This window comes from Bos mutus, chromosome 3 (assembly GCF_027580195.1).
Source record: "Bos mutus isolate GX-2022 chromosome 3, NWIPB_WYAK_1.1, whole genome shotgun sequence".
Lineage (NCBI taxonomy): Eukaryota > Metazoa > Chordata > Mammalia > Artiodactyla > Bovidae > Bos > Bos mutus.
The window spans coordinates 49,739,633-49,760,325 of NC_091619.1; the positions used below are offsets into that span (position 1 = coordinate 49,739,633).

Below are 20,693 nucleotides of genomic sequence, written 5' to 3' on the forward strand. Positions count from 1 at the left end.
TTCCAAAACTATATTTGAATAGTAATGGTGAAAGTGGGCACCCTTGTCTTATTCCTGACTTTAAAAAGCAAAGTACTTTCAATAAAAGTGCATCTTCAAGTCAGGTTGCCTGACCTACACTTCCAATAAGATTGTAGCCATCAAGCCCTTTCTTTAAATAAATTCTATAAAGTCATTCACTGAATATTATTTGCCCTAAGAAGCTTTCTCTAATCTTTCCTTCCTGACAATCTGTTCATAGCTTTTCTCTCTGAGCTCTTACAACTCTGACCATACACAATTGTTATCCGCCAAACGACAGTATAATGTGTTAATTCTCTTTTAGTTCCTTCCACTGGGATAGCTCATCTCAGGTAAGGATGCTACATCAGTTTCCTCAGGTGTAATAATGATGAAGAGAACAGCTCTCCTGGGTTCCCTTACCCTGCTGCTCTCTGGCCAGGTGCCCCTTCCCGAGGTGTCTCTTGTTTTGGGGAAAAAAAAAAAAAAAAGGTAAGAACACATATCTCATAGAACTGTTGTGAGAATTAAATGTTAATGCATATTTAAAGCATTTAGTACAGTGTCAGGCTGGTTGAAGCTCAAGTTGGAATCAAAATTGCTGGGAGAAATATCAATAACCTCAGATATGCAGATGACACCACCCTAATGGCAGAAAGTGAAGAGGAACTAAAGAGCCTCTTGATGAAGGTGAAAGAGGAGAGTGAAAAAGCTGGTTTAAAGGTCAACATTCAAAAAACTAAGATCACCGCATCTGGTCCCATCACTTCATGGCAAATAGATGGGAAAAAAATGGAAATAGTGACAGACTTTATTTTCTTGGGCTCCAAAATCACTGCAGACGGTGATTGCAGCCATGGAATTAAAAGACGCTTCTTGGAAGAAAAGCTGTGACAAACCTAGACAGTGTATTAAAAAGCAGAGACATCACTTTGCTGATAAAGGTCTGTATAGTCAAAGCTATGGTTTTTCCAGTAGTCATGTATGGATGTGAGAGTTGGACTATAAAGGTTGAGTGCTGAAGAACTGATGCTTTTGAACTGTGGTGCTAGAGAAGACTCTTGAGAGTCCCTTGGACTAAAAGGAGATCCAACCAGTCAATCCTAAAGGAAATCAGTCCTGAATATTCATTGGAAGGACTGATGCTGAAGGGGAAACTCCAATACTTTGGCCACCTGATACGAACAGCTGACTCACTGGAAGAAGACCCTGATGCTGGGAAAGATTGAAGGCAGGAGTAGAAGGGGACAACAGAGGACGAGATGGTTGGATGGCATCACCAATTCAATGGACATAAACTCTGGGAGACAGTGAAGGGCAGGGAAGCCTGGCATGCTGCAGTCCATGGGATCACAAAGAGTTGGACAGGACTGAGTGACTGAACGACAACAAGCATAGTGTCTAACATCTAATAAGTGCTAAGTAAATTTCAGCAATTATTTTTCAATATATGTTTCCTGAATGATAAAGAACTAGTCCAGAGTCCCACAGGAAACAGACTGGTAGATATGTTGTTCATAAAAGCGCATGATAAGAAAGCATACTCCTGAAATTACCTAAGGTGTCATACTATACAAATCTCATTCCCTACTATCTATTTGCATGTATGACATGAAAGAAATGAAGTTTCAGTAATAAATTTGTAAACTTCTGAGGTAGTTTATTAAAATAACAATTTCACATTTGGAGAAAAAGAAAATAACACACTGTCTTGAGAATCTGTGCTGTTTCTGACTCTATCATATACCAAATGAAGTATGTTGTGGAGTAGAAATAACATCAAACTGAAATTAAGGAATATTGGATTCTGGCTCACAAATCAGTGTGGGACCTTGGGCACTTTAAAAATTCCTCTGGGCTTCAGAATCCTCCTTGGGAATTTGAAGGGATTAAACTAACCTCTAAATTCCCATCCAGCTTTTAAGATACAAAGTTCTTATAATACTGTTTTTGACTTTATATGGTTTCCTCTCATTAGAAACTGAACTCAGTTTTGAGGAGCAGGAATCAAACTTTATCTTCACACTTCAGAGCCTAGAACAAATGTGTGTCTTGACTGAATGAATGAGTGCCCCCTGCAGAGCTTCTAGTTAAAAAAAAGCATACCGAATTTATGGTATAACAGGTTAGTAGCTAACATTAACTAATGTGTAAGAATGCCAAATGATTGTATATTTAATAGGTGTTGATATTCAAAATAGTTACAGATTATCTCTATTGTTATCATTTGTTGAAAACTTTGTGAATTAATTTATTTTCATTTTTGGCTGCACTGCTTGGCTTATGGGATCTTAGTTCCCTGACCAGGGATTGAATCTGGGCCACAGCATTGAAAGCACGGAGTCCTAACCACTGGACCACCAGGGAATTCCCCCAAAACTTTGTTAAATTACTAAAGGAATTCTAAACCAAAAGATTTTTTTACTTCTGATATATTTTAGAGAAATTATGAGTCAGTTTCAAAGCTTTGAGAGATGCCAATTCTATTATATCCCACCATCCAAAGGAATTACTGTACAGATAAAACTGATGGACAGTTTTCCTACTTCTTTTGAATAACAGCAGATGCCTTTCTCTGGATATATCCCCCAAAAGAGGTACAGGAAATTCTGCTTCTCTTGTTTTAGTAAAAATGTCAATGAAATTTGAGATGCATTTACTTAACAATTTCCTGGATCTAAATGGCTGGAAAAGTGAAGATTTTTCGTAATACTAGCTATCAGCCTAACCACATCAACTTGAGTTTGAACGTCACAGATTAACTCTACATAAATTGACACAAGCATGATAAGTTTTTTTTATTGTTAAATTATTGTTACCATATGCAGAGAAAAAAGGGACTGTTCTACTTGTGCATTCACATTTTAAATTATTGAATGATAAACAAGTAACTGACCAGTTAGGAAAGGAAAACTAAAGCAAGGGTTTCCTTATAGGTCTTCTAAATTCTCCAATAATTATAGAAAACATGCTCAAGATTTTTAGGAAAAAAAACACTTTTTTCTACATATGATATCATATTAATAAACCAACTAAATTGGAAAGACCTCCTCAATAGTAAGGACAGACTAAATCTGGCTAATGCGGTTATCATTTGGATACAATAGAAACGTCAAAAAAATAAAGAGGTGGCATATTTTAACATTTTCTGAAGTGTTAACACTCTTAATGCTGAGTTTCCAGTTCCAGAATTGTCCATTCCCCTTGGGGTGAACATTCTTCAGAGGAAAAACTAGCCATGGTAATGCTTGCTGAGGAATCATCAAATGGAGATGTTAGTTCACTCCATCTGTTCAAAGTGTCTACATGTGCTTTACCCTGAGGTTTTGAGCTGTCTCGTGCTAAAAGTAGTGTCTGATTAATTAGATACTGTGCTAAATTTAAGTCTTCAGGAACAGAATTTGTGATATTTAAGTTAGAGTCCTGTTCAGAGAGCAGTTGCTTTAATAGTGTCCAGTCTTGTTTTGCAAAGTGTTGCTCATCTTCAAAATCCATGTCTGTACCTTGTGTTTCTGATTCCATTTTCTGCTCAAATGCTTCTGTTACATCCATCTCATATATTGGAGACAGGGTTTTTGAAGGCCGATGGTCATACATGTAGATTTGTGCCACTGTGTCACAACCATCTATGTCTCCTGAAATAATTCATAATACTACACAATGTAAAAATTGCACATGTTGGTACCCCCTCAGAGTTCTGTAGAACTATTAACACAATATAACAGTTATAGTCCAAAAAAACCCCCACAGAATGGGAAAAATAACATTTATACAAAATTGAGAAGATTTTTGAGGCATTTCTTTTTCTCTGTTTAAAAAAAAAACTTGAAGGTAATGTTTAACAGGAAAATCAACACAAGAAACTAATCATAATTCTCCATAATTTAATGTAAAAGCTTGTGATACAGAAAACAAAAATTATTTAAACATAAACAGAATGCACACATATATCTAATTCACTACAATAGAAACTTAAAGAGAAAAAAGGACATGGTTATTTGATGGTGATGTTTAAGGTAAGTCAGTTTCAAAGGGAGAATCAATACATTTTATCTAAAGACTTCCTTGTACATTGCACATGCAAAGAAGGATGCAAGCAAGGACAAACAAAAAGGTACAACTTTAAGAGCTCCCTGCTCTTGTGATTTTGCTGAACAGGGACTATCGGTAAGTATTTTTCTTCATTCTGGTATACAATAGCTACTCAATCAGCCACTATTGCATATTTTAAATGTGGGTCATAGTTCAAATTACAATAATAAGGAAGACAAACACACAAAACAATTAGACAGGAAACCATCTATACATATGAAATAAGCCTGGGCTTTTTTCATATGTTATCATTTCTCTAAATATAATCTCTTTAAAGAAATTTATCTTTTTACTTGAAAATTTTAGAACTGAATTATAGTGATCCTGAAAGTCTTAATCTCTGTAAAATGCATATAAATTTTAATAATTAATCTAGTTAAAATACTTCAGTGTTTTTAGTTACATATTACTATACTTATTGCACAGCCCTCTTAGATATATATTAGCATAGTTCATAAATCATATCCAATGTATAATAAAATTTCTAATAGTCAAGAATTCCTATGTTAAATTAGACATAAATAACTAAATAATAGCAAACTATGTTTTTCTCTTTACTCAAAATCTCTTAGTAGGTTAGCTCTATAAACAACCAAAATTTTTATTAGATGTTAATTTTTCACTAAGATTTTAAGTGAACAATTAAGAGCAACTAGCTAATTTTCATTCTATTAAGAAATTCCAGTTTTCATTTAAAATTTGAATCTGTTGCTTAAGCAGTTATCCTAACTAAAATATAACATTCAGGGGCTACCGACAACTTTAAGATTCTATAAACTCATTTTCTTATGAATTTAGCATGTCTATTTCTGTACATTACCTGCAGATAAAGCAATATTAGCTTTTTCGGTAGCTGTAGAATGGCTTTCTTTCACTTGACCTTCCTGAGGCAGAACTTGACTCCGACAGGAGTCCAGAGACTTTGTGAAGCTGTTCTTTGGTATGTCGGAATTGGATTCTCTTTGACGAAGTTCCAAATGACATGGTCTTTCTTGAGATTTTATATCACTATCTGAAAATTTGCTGTGTGTCTCAAAGTCATTATCCACATTGCTTCCACTACATACTTTATCTCCGGGAGGAAGCTGTATGCCTCCTTTGGACAGGACATCTGTTGTACCCTTTTTTTCTGTGGCTGAAGCACTCTGTTTATCTTTTCTTGATGAGTCAACGCTACTAAGACCCAAGGGAAAGCTTTTGTTTTTATATATAGTATTGCTTTTCTTTTGTCTGCATTCTAAAACACTACCTTCACTTCCATGTGAGTATCTGGAGTAGCAGGTCCTTCCATGATGTTCATGAGAAATGCCATCAAAAACATCAGAAGGTGAGAGAGAATCTACAGAAGGTTGAAAGAGAGCATGGACCTCCCCTTCATCAGATCCTATCTCTTCACATTCATCTACGGAAAGTAAAACAGACCTTTTAAAACTCTTAGTTACACGAAACTCATGACTTTCATTTTCAGTTGCATCTTCAAAAGCTAGATTAATTATCCCCTGAAACTGCTGAAGAGCTGGGTTAGATGTAGAGAAATTTTCTGCAACATTTTCAGCTTCAGACCTTTCATCTTCTGTTTCATCTGCTGAGGAAGAAACCTGATCTACCTCCTGTACAAACTGGACACTGCCTCGTGGAATATTTTCTTTTTCCCTAGGATGAACTATTGTAGACCGAGACCAAATTTCTGGCCTTTTCCTGGGAATCTCATCATCACTTGTTGAATTAACTTGGAAAAGATCACTACTACCTTGCTTTTTCATTTTCACTTCAATTCTTAAGTTGCTATCATATATTTTGAATTCTTCAGGAGTACTGGTATCACTGCTGCTCCTTCCAAGAAAATCATGGCACAGCATAGTGCCACATTTAGAAACCCCTCTGTCATTTGACCCATCATCATCCTGAGACCCTCCAGCATCATAGTCTTCAGATCTGGGCTTTATGTCATCAGAGGATGTTGTGACACTGCCACTGTCTGATTCAGGACTCTCTCTCTGATGCAGAACATTGGTACTCAAATTCCAGTGACTCATGAATGGTGCTTCTGGAGTTTCGTGGCTCTCTGAAGTTTCTGTTGTTTCCGTATCTTTAGAATTTTTCCCTGATATTTGTTCCAAAAAACACTTGGAGGAAATATGTGACTCTACTGTAGCATGATTGTCTTCATTCATGGCAGAGTCATCAGACAACTGACTAGGAACTGTCTGTTCTTCTACATGAATTTTAGATTTTCTGTCATCTTGACCAGAATTTAAGGTACCATTTGTCTTTTCAGGAACCCAAGGTAAAACATCTTTCACACATTTAATGCTTAATTTTTGGTTTGTATCTTTTCTCCCTACTTGCTTCTTCCTATCTAATTCTGAATGGAGTTGTTCTACGTGTGCTGAGTCTAAGTCACAAACTGGATTAGAGTTCAAAGAGTTTTCTTTAGGATTTGAAATCATGGATTTTAGAGCAGTGGTACTATAACATTTTGGATCGACATTATCAGTCTCATCAGAATGACAAGGTATTTTAGCTGTGGTGCAGTGATCTATTTTTTTGTGGCCAGAAACATTTGTTTCACTTTTAACTGAACAGATCTGTTTTGATTCCAGTTCACGTTTTATTAATTTATCCAGATTTGAAATATTTTGGCATTCTAACACCAACTTCTCTTTTTCTTGATTGTTCAGTGTCTTCTGTGAGTCGAGTATGCATGGTGACTGAAATGCTTCTGCATCACTGGTTTTGGCTGTGAGATTAGTTAGAGGTTCATGAGGCTTCTGTTCAGAAACACTGCCTTTGTTATTATTGTCACACACATCAAGAGACACACTTTTTTGGACAACAGATGGTTCACTTTTTAAAGGTCTCTGAGAAGAAGGCAGAGTCTTCAGTATAACCTGTTCAGGAAGTGTTTTCGGTTTTGCATCTTTATTATTCAAATTTTCACCTCTTTTGGGTTGATTTGGGTTTTTAGGCACTGTGACCTTTTTTGCACCAATCTTAGGCAAAGCTGTTTGTCCTTGCTTGACAATTTTTCTCTTAGGCGTCTGTTTATCTGTAGTTACACTGTGGTCCAATTTTGTCACATTTTCATCAGATTGCCTTGAAGAGACTGAAGATTTTACTGAATTTGGTGATCCTTGGGATCCTAAGAAAAGAAAATTAAAAAAATATATCTTCCAGTTTGTGAGTGAAATTCAATATGGTTTTTAAAATCCTTTAAAAGAAACAAAAAGATAACATGATGAAATGGTAACATAAGATCAAATGGACAATTACAAATTAGGAGTTATTGCAGCATCTTAAGTAAAATTATTAAAATAGGCTCTCTCTTCTTCAAGCAAAGAGCATTGAATCTTATGCCAGAATTGGATTTGCATAAATATATGCAGGTAGAAAAATCTGGTTTTCTTATGCCAAGAGAGTTATAAGGGTCTTCCCTTTGAAGTTCTAGGGGCGGAAAATAGACTGTTCCACACAGTTGAAAAGGAGAAGCAAACTAAATACAAAATAGAAATGTTGAAATTGTTGCAATTTTTTCTTCCAACAGTAAAAAAATAATTTATTTCTCATAACCAGATCATTATTATTATAGCTCATTAGGGTTAACAACTTAGATCTGCAGTTGAAACTAAAGCTGGTTACTGGAAGGAAAGAGGATTGATTTTGAGAATTCACTTGTTTATAATGGTTGAAGTTCTAGAGATGATATTTTGAGCATTTAAAACTGTCAAATAGAATTACCAAATCTTGTTAAATGTTTAATTTTTATCTGTTATTAGAATATGAACAATTTTTCTCTGGCTTATTTTAAAATTTACTTTCAGTATTAATTCATTACCTACATCAGAACTGTGTTTAGCATTTTACAAACTGCTCTTACATATGTGAATGCTTAATGCATGAAGCAAATTAATTTTTAAAATCTGTTATTATATTAGCAAACTATGCAATCTGATCAGTATTCTTCTCTTTCTTACAACATGGAAAACAACAGGCACAGCACAGAGTCTAGAGAGAAAATTCTTCCTTCCTACGTATGACAGCTCTCTAGACTGTACCATTAGTTTTTAAAGAGCTCTTTAGTGATGGCTTTGCAGATGGAATTCTTAGAGTTATCAGTGAAGCTTTGAAGAAACACAAGCATAATATACAGAAGGACCAGAAATGCAGATAGCCTAGTGACTCCCTTAATATGATTTTCACAAAAGAAAATAAAGAGTAAACTTATACCCCAAAATACCAAAATACTTGTCTGAAAAGTGGAAGAATAAAATCTTGTCTCTGAAGTATGAAATGAATGTAAAATGAGTGAAGTCATGTTGTATTTTGCTTATCTGTTGCTGAAGTTCCAGAATCAGAGTTCTGCTTATTCCATTTAAACAAAGAAGTAAAACCTAGGAGTATTTCAACTTTACCTTGAGTTTTAGCAAGATTAGCTGTGGCATTCTTTGTCCTCTGCGGAGCTGTAGCACATCCATTGCCATTTCCCCTTTTTTTTAAAATTGCCTGTGGTACTGGATCACTGTATCCTTTGCTGGTGATCTTCTTTAGCACACTAAGAAAAATTATTTGTGTTCAGTATTACACTGAGACTCTGAAACATAATTTTTTAAAAGACCCATGCATGAAATACAGTTTTTCACAACACTGTACATCAATTAAATGTCAATTAAAAAAAAAGCAAAAAGAAAAACACTTTTTCTCAAAGAAGTAAAAAATATCTCTTTTCTGAAAATAGAAAAAGTCATATGTTTGTAAGTGTTTAAGTTTATAAAACTGTAGCTCAATTATGGGAAAGCAATGCATAATTAGGTGCCACAAGGATACATTATTCTTCTATCATTTTGTATAATAAGTTTTAAAGTATCATTATATAAATATATTAAGTTTTCTAAGGAAAAATATTTTAACAATATTTAGCTAGAAGTTGGTATATGATTGACTTCCAGAGAAAGCTAATGTCTAGGTAAAATAATGAAGACTTACCTGTTATGTGTATTAGATTCCTGTTCATGAGTGCTTTTTTTATTGGAAATTCCATTGGTATCTTTTGAAACAGGTCGAGATTTCATTGCTGTAAATGAAGATGAGTGAGTCATGAGATTGAACAGTAACTATGTAATAATTATGTATAAATTCACTGGTCATACAATATATACAAAATTAAATACAATATATACAAAATTAAATGTTAGAATGAGAAAAACTTTTTCCTCAGTTTGCATAAATATATGTAACTAAATTCTTTTTGGCATTTGAAACTAAATAAAAGTATCAGAGTGCTAAAACTCACCTACAGTGGAAGTTTTGATACCTTCTACGCTGTTTTTCACAGTCTGTCCTCGAGAGTCACAAGAGGAAGGTTTATGACCAGGAAGCTTCTCTTTCATTGACCCATTTTCTTTTGGTTCATCTAGAGAGTCAGTGGAAGTCAGTAATTCCATACTTGAATTTGTAGATCTGCTGGAGGGCCCTGCCATTCGGAGGTGTGGAGAATCTTTGCCTGTCACTTTCTTCAAAGGCTTTGCTTTGGTTTGCACATTTAAATTTCCAGTGAGTACCTTGGGTCTGGCACCTGTAATTTGCTCTTCCTGATTTCTCACTCCTTTTCCATTTCCTGAATTTTTCTGTTCATTTGCTGCTGCTGTTGCTGATCTTTCCACAGCTTGTCTAGGTGACAGGTTTGTTGACTTTGCATTATCACTATTTTCCGTTTTGGGCTTTATGATAGCTTTGGGCTTTCCAGAAACATTTTTTTCCACAGTTTTTAATTCTTTTGTACTCTTGGATGCTGGTTTTGGATCCTTTTCCTTTAAATCATCATGCTTCAAAGTTTTATTTATAGAATTTCTATTAGTACTTGATGAATGTCCAGAGGCTCCTAATCCATCAGATTTCATCTTCTGATGAGCAGAGAGATAACTCAGACACTCTTGCTTGTTACTTCCTCCAGCGGATTTGTTTTTTATAGCACCACAGTCAGAAACCTGTTTTCTTTGCTACAAAAAAGAAAAAAAATACTTTGTATTTTGACAAGTCTTTGACACGTAATGCTTTATGTTTCAATAGCCAGTTTTTCAAAGAGGAAAAAGCCGCAAAATTCACATTATGATTTAGGGCCACTTAAAACTTGAATTATCTTGGATCACTTAAATGTGTCTTTGATCACCTTACCTTAATCAAATCTGAAATACAACAAACAACAATTAATAGAAAATTCTACTTTTAAAAAGGCATACTATTTAACTTTACGAAATTACGGTAGAGATGAACACTTAACAGTATTAGGATGCCTTGGGTAAACGATAGTATCCCACATTTTTTGAAAGCCCACTCCCAGGTTTTGTGCTAAAATGCTTTTCATATATCATCTCACGTATTCCTCACAACAATTCTGTAAGATATCTCCTGCTGCTATCTCCATTTCTTAGACAAGAAACCAGGGGTTAAAGCAGGTATGGAATTTACCCAAGGCCATGGGCTTCCCAGGTGATGCTAGTGGTAAAGAAACCCACCTGCCAATGCAGGAGATGTAAGAGACAAGGGTTCAGTATCCGGGTCAGGAAGATCTCCTGGAGGAGGGCACGGCAGCCCACTCTGTGGGCTGGAAAATCCCACGGACAGAGAAGCCTAGCAGGCTATAATCCATAGGGTCGCAAATAATCAGACATGACTGAAGCGACTTAGCACTCACATGCATGCACATGATGAAAAGGGACTGAACTAGGACTTGAGCTCAAGATTTACTGCTTTAAGCAGGTAGTCATTACATGGTAAGCTGTGAGGGACATCATAATGATTTTTCACCAAAAATTCTCTCTTCAATCCTATTTACCAAATGCCAGAAACTTTATCACTGAATATTTAGTCCTCTGGAGGCAAGGGCCAGAGGGAAACTTCTGGGAAATAACACACTGACATTTGAAAAGTTTGGTTTTGAGGGCAGGGGAAGAGCAAAAAAAAAAACAAAAAAAACCCAAACCCATAAACATCACCCACAGCATCTTAATACAGTATTGGTTGTCTGGAGAAAAGAACAGGGGTCCTAAAGACAAATGAAATAGGTAAAAAGAGGAAAATAGAAGGGCACTAAAGACAATTCACCTACTTTATCATTTTGGTTAGAACCAACCTTGTATGGAAGTGAATAACTGGTATGAATTATAGAATAAAATTTTAAGAATATATTGCCACTTTTTATGTAAATACTGCCCCCCCTCCATTGGAAGGCTGTTATGAAATTGTAGAGGTGTGAGGCAGAACCTGTGTTGTCTTCTTTGATCCCTTAGCACCAGGCCCTTCACACACTGGGTACTCAAAGAACGTGTGATGATGGTTATCCACCTTGAGCATATATTGATATACAGTTCAAGGTCTAGTTATTTCGAAATATAAAAAGCTTCTATTTACAATGAAAATTTGTTTAAGATAGAAATAGGTAAGTGTGTGTTTATGTTCACATACACATACATATATACATAAATAATAAATAAGCTAGTTAAGTTTAGCAAAAAGCAAGGTATAAAGAATAATTAGATTCTTATTCTAACTTTGCTTCTAAATGAAGAAAAAAATCTCAGATATTTAAGAACTCATTATTAACGTCTCTGGGCCTCAAATTATGCATATTTAGGGGTACAGACTGGTCCCATTCAGTGCAGTGTACTAGGATTCTGTGTAATACTTGTAAACTTCAAATAGGCTTGGTCCTCGATTTTGTTTTCTTGATCAAATCTTAGCTCAAAAAATAAATTTCTCTATTTTTAATACTTAAGACCAGGAAGACTCTGATGTTAGACCTCTTCCCACCTTTAAAACTAATCTTACATAATTTACTCTATCCTGGAGTCTATTTATTTTAAAGTATTTATATAATATATGGAGTAGGTGGCTGCACGGGCACAGGAGGGCTGAGAGGAGCTACTCCACGTTCAAGGTCAGGAGGGGCGGCGGTGAGGAGATATCCCTTGTCCAAGGTAAGGAGCAGTGGCTGCGCTTTGCTGGAGCAGCCATGAAGAGACACCCCATGTCCAAGGTAAGGGAAACCCAAGTAAGATGGTAAGTGTTGCGAGAGGGCATCAGAGGGCAGACACACTGAAACCATAATCACAGAAAACTAGTCAATCTAATCACATGGACCACAGCCTTGGCTAACCCAGTGAAACTAAGCCATGCCCTGTGGGGCCACCCAAGACGGGTGGGTCATGGTGGAGAGGTCTGACAGAATGTGGTCCACTACAGAATGGAATGGCAAACCACTTCAGTGTTCTTGCCTTGAGAACCCCATGAGCACTATGAAAAGGCAAAATGATAGGATACTGAAAGAGGAACTCACCAGGTCAGTAAGTGCCCAATATGCTACTGGAGATCAGTGGAGAAATAACTCCAGAAAGAATGAAGGGATGGAGCCAAAAGCAAATACAATACCCAGTTGTTGGTGTGACTGGTGATAGAAGCAAGGTCCGATGCTGTACAGAGCAATATTGCATAGGAACCTGGAATGTTAGGTCCATAAATTACGGCAAATTGGAAGTGGTCAAACAGGAGATGGCAAGAGTGAATGTCGACATTCTAAGAATCAGAGAACTAAGATGGACTGGAATGGGTGAATTTAACTCAGATGACCATTATATCTACTATTGCGGGCAGGAATCCCTCAGAAGAAATGGAGTGGCCATCATGGTCAACAAAAGAGTCCGAAATGCAGTACTTGGATGCAATCTCAAAAACGACAGAATGATCTCTGTTCATTTCCAAGACAAACCATTCAATATCACAGTAATCCAAGTTTATGCCTCAACCAGTAATGCTGAATAAGCTGAAGTTGAATAGTTCAGTGAAGACCTACAAGACCTTTTAGAACTAACAACCAAAAAAGATGTCCTTTTCATTATAGGGGACTGGAATGCAAAAGTAGGAAGTCAAGAGATACCTGGAAAGAGAGGCAAATTTGGCCTTGAAATACGGAATGAAGCAGGGCAAAGGCTAATAGAGTTTTGCCAAGAGATCGCACTGGTCATAGCAAACACCATCTTCCAACAACACAAGAGAAGACTACACATGGACATCACCAGATGGTCAACACCGAAATCAGACTGATTATATTCTTTGCAGCCAAAGATGGAGAAGCTCTATACAGTCAGCAAAAACAAGACCGGGAGCTGACTGTGGCTCAGATCATGAACTCCTTTTGTCAAATTGAGACTTAAATTGAAGAAAGTAGGGAAAACCACTAGACCATTCAGTTCAGTTCAGTCACTCAGTTGTGTCCGACTCTTTGCGAGCCCATGAACTGCAGCACGCCAGGCTTCCCTGTCCATCACCAACTCCCGGAGTTCACTCAGACTCACGTCCATTGAGTCAGTGATGCCATCCAGCCATCTCATCCTCTGTCGTCCCCTTCTCCTCCTGCCCCCAATCCCTCCCAGCATCAGAGTCTTTTCATGACCTAAATCAATCCCTTATGATTATACAGTGGAAGTGAGAAATAGATTTAAGGGACTAGCTCTGATAGACAGAGTGCCTGATGAACTATGGACTGAGGTTCATGACATTGTACAGGAGACAGGGGTAAGACCATCCCCACGGAAAAGAAATGCAAAAAAGCAAAATGGCTGTCTGGGGAGGCCTTACAAATAGCTGTAAAAAGAAGAGAAGCGAAAAGCAAAGGAGAAAAGGAAAGACATAAGCATCTGAATGCAGAGTTCCAAAGAATAGCAAGAAGAGATAAGAAAGCCTTCCTCAGCAATCATTGCAAAGAAATAGAGGAAAACAACAGAATGGGAGAGACTAGAGATCTCTTCAAGAAAATTAGAGATACCAAGGGAACATTTCATGCAAAGATGGGCTCAATAAAGGACAGAAATGGTATGGACCTAAGAGAAGCAGAAGAGATTAAGAAGAGGTGGCAAGAATACACAGAAGAACTGTCCAAAAAAATCTTCATGACCAAGATAATCACGATGGTGTGATCACTCACCTAGAGCCAGACATCCTGGAATGTGAAGTCAAGTGGACCTTAGAAAGCATCACTACGAACAAAGCTAGTGGAGGTGATGGAATTCCAGTTGAGCTATTTCAAATCCTGAAAGATGATGCTGTCAAAGTGCTATACTCAATATGCCAGCAAATGTGGAAAACTCAGCAGTGGCCACAGGACTGGAAAAGGTCAGCTTTCATTCCAATCCCAAAGAAAGGCAATGCCAAAGAATGCTCAAACTACCACACAATTGCACTCATCTCACACGCTAGTAAAGTAATGCTCAAAATTCTCCAAGCAGGCTTCAGAGCAATATGTGAACTGTGAACTTCCAGATGTTCAATCTGGTTTTAGAAAAGGCAGAGGAACCAGAGATCAAATTGCCAACATCCGCTGGATCATCGAAAAAGCAAGAGTTCCAGAAAAACATCTATTTCTGCTTCACTGACTATGCCAAAGTCTTTGACTGTGTGGATCACAATGAAATGTGGAAAATTCTGAAAGAGATGGGAATACCAGACCACCTGACCTGCCTCTTGAGAAACCTATATGCAGGTCAGGAAGCAACAGTTAGAACTGGACATGGAACAACAGACTGGTTCCAAATAGGAAAAGGAGTATGTCAAGGCTGTATATTGTCACCCTGCTTATTTAACTTATATGCAGAGTACATCATGAGAAACGCTGGGCTGGAGGAAGCACAAGCTGGAATCAAGATTGCCAGGAGAAATATCAATAACCTCAGATATGTAGATGACACCACCCTTATGGCAGAAAGTGAAGAAGAACTAAAAAACCTCCTGATGAAAGTGAAAGAGGAGAGTGAAAAAGTGGGCTTAAAGCTCAACATTCAGAAAACGAAGATCATGGCATCTGGTCCCATCACTTCATGGCAAATAGATGGGGAAACAGTGGAAACAGTGGCAGACTTTATTTTTGGGGGCTCCAAAATCACTGCAGATGGTGATTGCAGCCATGAAATTAAAAGACGCTTACTCCTTGGAAGGAAAGTTATGACCAACCTAGACAGCATATTCAAAAGCAGAGACATTACTTTGCCAACAAAGGTCCATCTAGTCAAAGCTATGGTTTTTCCAGCGGTCGTGTATGGATATGAGAGTTGGACTGTGAAGAAAGCTGAGGGCTGAAGAATTGATGCTTTTGAACTATGGTGTTGGAGAAGACTCTTGAGAGTCCCTTGGACTGCAAGGAGATCCAACCAGTCCTTTCTAAAGGAGATCAGCCCTGGGATTTCTTTGGAAGGAATGATGCTAAAGCTGAAACTCCAGTACTTTGGCCACCTCATGCAAAGAGTTGACTCACTGGAAAACACTTTGATGCTGGGAGGGGTTGGGGGCAAGAAGAGAAGGGGACGACAGAGGATGAGATGGCTGGATGGCATCACTGATTTGATGGACGTGAGTCTGAGTGAACTCCGGGAGCTGGTGATGGATAGGGAGGCCTGGCGTGTGTGATTCATGGGGTCGCAAAGAGTCGGACACTACTGAGCGACTGAACTGAACTGAACTGATAGTCCTTTAGAAATTTCAGCATTAACATTACATGGTGAGAATTCAATGTATATGCATTTTTAGACAATCTGTGATTTATATCTACAAAGTTTACATATGTTTCTTATATACAATTGACCATTTAGGAATGTTCACCATATGATAAAGAAGAAGAGTAACCCTCTAAAGCCTTCCTCTTAGACACACTTTCAGGTCTAGTACTATTCCTTTACATCGTTTTTACTATATTTTAACTTTTTAAATGATGGAGCTAGTATGTTATGAAATAGGCTTAGGGAAATAGTGCTAGGAGGTGTACTAGCAAAAAGCTCCAGTGTCCCACAGTTTTTCACCCAAGACATTTGGAGCTTGACCTCTGCCACAGCCATGAGAGCTACTGGTTGTGGCTTGAAGCTGTATGAGTTCCTATCTACTAGCCGATAAGGCAGGAAAGATTCCCTATTCCATTCTTGCAAGGGCAATATACTCTTTGCATTTCAAACTGGAACTCTCAGTGTATGTCTCCATATCATTGGAATGCATGTCTAGGTTAGTATAATTTTCACATATATTAAGTTAGCTAGACTGAAACTCTAACCATCATTAATAATGTGTGTGTGTATGTGTGTGTATGTGTGCTGCTGCTGCTGCTAAGTGACTTCAGTCGTGTCCGACTCTGTGTGACCCCATAGACGGCAGCCCACCAGGCTCCCCTGTCCCTGGGATTCTCCAGGCAAGAACACTGGAGTGGGTTGCCATTTCCTTCTCCAATGCATGAAAGTGAAAAGTGAAAGTGAAGTCGCTCAGTCGTGTCCGACCCTCAGCGACCCCATGGACTGTAGCCCACCAGGCTCCTCCGTCCATGGGATTTTCCAGGCAAGAGTACTGGAGTGGGTGCCATTCCCTTCTCCGGTGTGTATGTGTAAATGTGCTAAAAAACAAATAACATAAAACTTACCATCTTAATTATTTTTAAGTGTGTAGTACAGTCAGGTTGACTATATATGCCTTGCTGTGCAACAAACCTCTAGAACTTTTTCACCTTGCAAAACTGAAACTTAATCCTCATTGAACAATTATTCCCCTTTGCCTTGTCTCCCCAGACCCTGGCAGCCACCATTCTACTTTGTTACCCCTACTCGCTCGCACAGCAACAAAGACCCGAACACAGCCAAAAATAAATAAATAAATGAATAAAATAAATAAAAAAAAGAGAGTTTGACTATTTTGGTTAGCAACTTAGCAGCAGCAGCAGCATGTAAGTACACCAAGTAACTTTTAAAGTGAACACAACTGTACTCTTGATGTTAATTGCCTTTTGCACACCAAAAATACCTTATGTGGATTAAAATCTTAGTTTAGAGAAAACTGGGACAACTAAAATCTTCTTTTTAAGAAGTAGGTTAATTAGAAAAATAGACATAAAAAAAAGAAAGAAAGAAAAATAGACATGGAAATGAATTTAGAATTCTGGACAATTTCTGATCTGGAATAGTTCCACTGTGCTAGTTGCCAAAAAGGTTTTCAAGGAAATAAAAAAGGTAGACAATATTTCACTTCCCATGTCAACTGGATATAAAAAATGATTATCACTTAAAAATTTAAAACTGTTTACTTGATTTAAAAAGAGTCAAAATTATTTCCATCCAGGAACAGCTTTAGTTAATGAATAAATTTTAAAAAATTATTCTGAAATATAAAATAATAAAATTTAAATTATTTTTCATCTGGGCTTATAAAACTGTAAAAGTTTACCTGAGAGCTACTGAATATAGGCTTTTTGCCAAGTCTTCGGTCATCACCTTTGTCAAATGCAGCTGTAGGGGAAAAATAGCAATTTATTTTTATAGGAAGCACTCTTATTACCACAGAAGTAAAGGGATAATAATATATCAGCAGAAAATGGCTATATTTTGATGGAAATAACTTTTAAAAAGCTGAAACAATCTAATACACTAAATAACTATCTGCTTTAGAAGTTATCTTAAAGAAATTTATTTTGAATCTTATTTTCTTGTTCCTATGCATTTTATGTTATTAAAATTAATACATGAGAAACATATAGCCTTGTGGAGAAGATTTGTACATTTACAAAAACCTAGAATTTTCTCAAGGTGTGAAATTTTAGAGATAACTTCCTTTTAGCTGGTTTTCCAAATTAAAAAAAGTACAGATTGTGGCAAATGTAATATTTTATAAACTATTAAATATGAGAAAATTTCTACCCTAAAAATATAAAAACACTGTTAAAATTTTCTAATTTTGCAGGTATGTCAGGAGGAAAGAGTAAAGAGAAAAAATATGGTTTTGTTGAAAATAAAACATAAGACAGTCCTTAAACTTTATATCATTCTTTTTAGAATCACATAAAAATTCATTTTATAGATTTAGGTTTATATGGAAATTATTGGGGAACTCAGTTGATATTCTTTAAATAAGAATTTAAATGACGTCAGGGAAAAATATAGGAATAATGATACAAGAGCTGTAAATATAGTTTAGCTAATGGATTTTTTCCTTTTGAAGGTTATATAGCTTTAAAATATATTTTGAAGAGATATATATAATTTCCAATTTTATTTTTATTAAAATAGCTGATGAAAAATACATTAAATTATCTGTAATTCTACCATACACCTTCTACTATCTCTGTTCTATAGGAATTATAAGACAAAGCAGGTTCCTAGAAATAAAATTACAAGGACTGGTTTGTGGTCAGCAAATGACTGCACAAAAATATACAGGTAGAAATTAATTCAAGATTTCTCCCAAAGATCAGTAACTCAAACTAGAACATAAGAAGTGTTATAAAAAAGAGAACCCAGAAATACTCCTTTATCTGGGATTTCCCAATGCAGTAATTATGCATAGGTCAGGACTCATTATAATTCAACATATTTAAGATTTTAAAAATTATTTTTACACTGATGTAGTAGATTGAAAAGTTCTTTTTGACAATTAGTTGGAATGCCAATAACATTTTGTTGTAAGTATGTGTATGTGTTTGTATTTACATGTATTTTATATTAGCACTCTGCAGAACTAAGATAAAGAAGATTGTTTGGGATCCAACTATGAAATCCTTTAAAAAACGGAGAAAAACAAAGTTTACTTTCAAACAGAAGAGAGTTGACTGACACCTACGCATGGAATGCTGATCTTATTTTTTCACACTGAATCATACAGATGAACTGTCATCTAAAAATCAGAACAGAAATAGTCACAGGAAAAAAATTTCAATTTATAAAGACCTTCTCATGACTTTTGTTGTTTCATAGATTTTGTTGTTTTATTATTTTGTTGGATTTCTTTGCAAAGTATTCCTGAGATCACATCTAGCTACACTAGCATATTATACTCCTAACACAAGACAGAGCAGATCATATTCTGACTAAACCATTAAAGAATTTAATATATCCATGTGTTATCAAGAATATATTATATCATATATGTCTTCCATGTTTTATAGTACAGAAATGTTTGCTTCATAAAATACAGTCTCTTAAAATGTTTTGAAAAATAAACTTACTGAATCTGTCAATATTTTTCCTAAGGTACCTGCTTTAATCCAAAAATAGTCATGAAGCCATTTTTAGTTCCACACCCTCAATTTTCTATTGTAACATTTTGAACACATTCTGAGCAGTATACCTCCTTTGTTTAATGCTAACATTTCAAATGGTACCTATTAAATGTCAAAGACGACTGTGCGGCTCCTGCGGGACACTCCGCAATAGCACACATCATATCACTGAACCAATCGATCGTGAAATAAAGCCATCTAATCTAAGCAAAACCACAAGGAAGGGTATCTTATGCAAAAGAAGATGGAAAAGCTTTATGGAAAAATATATTTTGAAAGGGAGAGAAAGTATGTTTGGTAATCTGTTCTGTATGGGTTACATTTTCTATACTTCTAATCTCTCTACAAGAATGCTTTTAAGCAAATTTGCTAGAACACTTGCTAATACAAAGTAGAATTATATATGTATGTATAAAGGAAATGAGTTTCATTTTCAAAAAACAAACAAAAAAAAGCATGATTTATTAAAACTGCCTAAACATACTATCACTAGTTTCAATTAGCAGGCTGTTATCGAACGGAAGCAAATAAACGTTAACCCTACCACTTACTGGAATTCCTTTAAAACATCCCTTGTCACAATTATAGGAATAAAAAATCTCAAGGCTAACATACCTGCTTGGATTTTCTGTTGATCATCTGTGCTCATCAGCTTCCAGCTTTCTGTGTGACGAACAGCATAGAAAGACTGAACCAGGAAGATCCACAGCTTATCACGCAGAGCCTGGATCTTGCACGTAAAACCCTGTGTTCAGGCAACAAATCAGCAGCTGGTGAGAGCCACATTGTCATAGCAACCAGTCATTATTCCTTTCCGAATCTACTTACTCCTAAGCTAGATCAATGATGTCATCACTTAGATTTTTAAGATCGTAGGGTACAAGTTATTTATGAAGGCTTACTCTTCAATAACAGAATTTTATAGTGAACACGAACCTTACTCTTTCACTCTTGTCCTTTTAACCACTGTTTTAAACTACCAATAACCTTTATATAAATACCTTCCACATCCTTTTCAAATCAACTATGACATTACAAGGTCAAATATCCTATGCAGTAATAATAAATATGATGACAATTTTTTGTCATTCTTGTTGAAAAATTGTCAATATTTGCAATTAGCTTATTTATTACCATTCATGAATTGTTTAAAAATAAAATATATTTTAATTTTGCCTTTTCCCAGTCAATCCAACTTTAACTGATTTTTTCCTTAAAACAAAAAGGAATTAAAAAATATATTATAAAATTAAAAGATACTGATGATTAAAACTCTAAAACATCCTTTAAAATTCTTTAAGTTTTATATTTAGGAAATTTAATGGAGAGACTGGGGAGAAATACTAAAGTTATGCTGTACCAATTAATATTGCTACCAAACTATGCTTAGAATTAGCCAGCCAAACTTCTAAATTTCTAAACTTCTATAATTATAGTAAGTCCATTTAGAGGTAAATGAAATTTTTAAAATTATGCATGACAAGAAATCCCAAATATACATAAAACTTCAGACTATAACCAACCCCCAGGT

At 36.0% G+C, this 20,693-nt stretch overlaps 1 protein-coding gene and 1 non-coding gene across 6 annotated transcripts in view; both read right to left on the reverse strand.

The window, feature by feature from the left end:
* Nucleotides 1–199: 199 nt before the first annotated feature.
* The window catches only part of BTBD8 (BTB domain containing 8), a 96,192-nt gene continuing 75,698 nt past the window's right edge, over nucleotides 200–20,693 (reverse strand). For all 5 annotated transcript variants that reach the window (XM_070367692.1, XM_070367691.1, XM_070367693.1 and 2 more), the window contains 7 exons: nucleotides 19,778–19,907; nucleotides 17,335–17,396; nucleotides 9,383–10,088; nucleotides 9,076–9,163; nucleotides 8,505–8,644; nucleotides 4,913–7,234; nucleotides 200–3,635 (listed from right to left, as the gene is read on the reverse strand). In XM_070367692.1, coding sequence (XP_070223793.1) covers nucleotides 3,166–3,635; nucleotides 4,913–7,234; nucleotides 8,505–8,644; nucleotides 9,076–9,163; nucleotides 9,383–10,088; nucleotides 17,335–17,396; nucleotides 19,778–19,907 — 3,918 coding nt within the window. In that variant the 3' untranslated portion in view covers nucleotides 200–3,165. The remainder of the gene's footprint in view (nucleotides 3,636–4,912; nucleotides 7,235–8,504; nucleotides 8,645–9,075; nucleotides 9,164–9,382; nucleotides 10,089–17,334; nucleotides 17,397–19,777; nucleotides 19,908–20,693) is intronic.
* On the reverse strand, nucleotides 2,296–2,367 carry TRNAE-UUC (transfer RNA glutamic acid (anticodon UUC)). The gene has a single exon. It is a non-coding gene; the product is annotated as a tRNA-Glu (tRNA).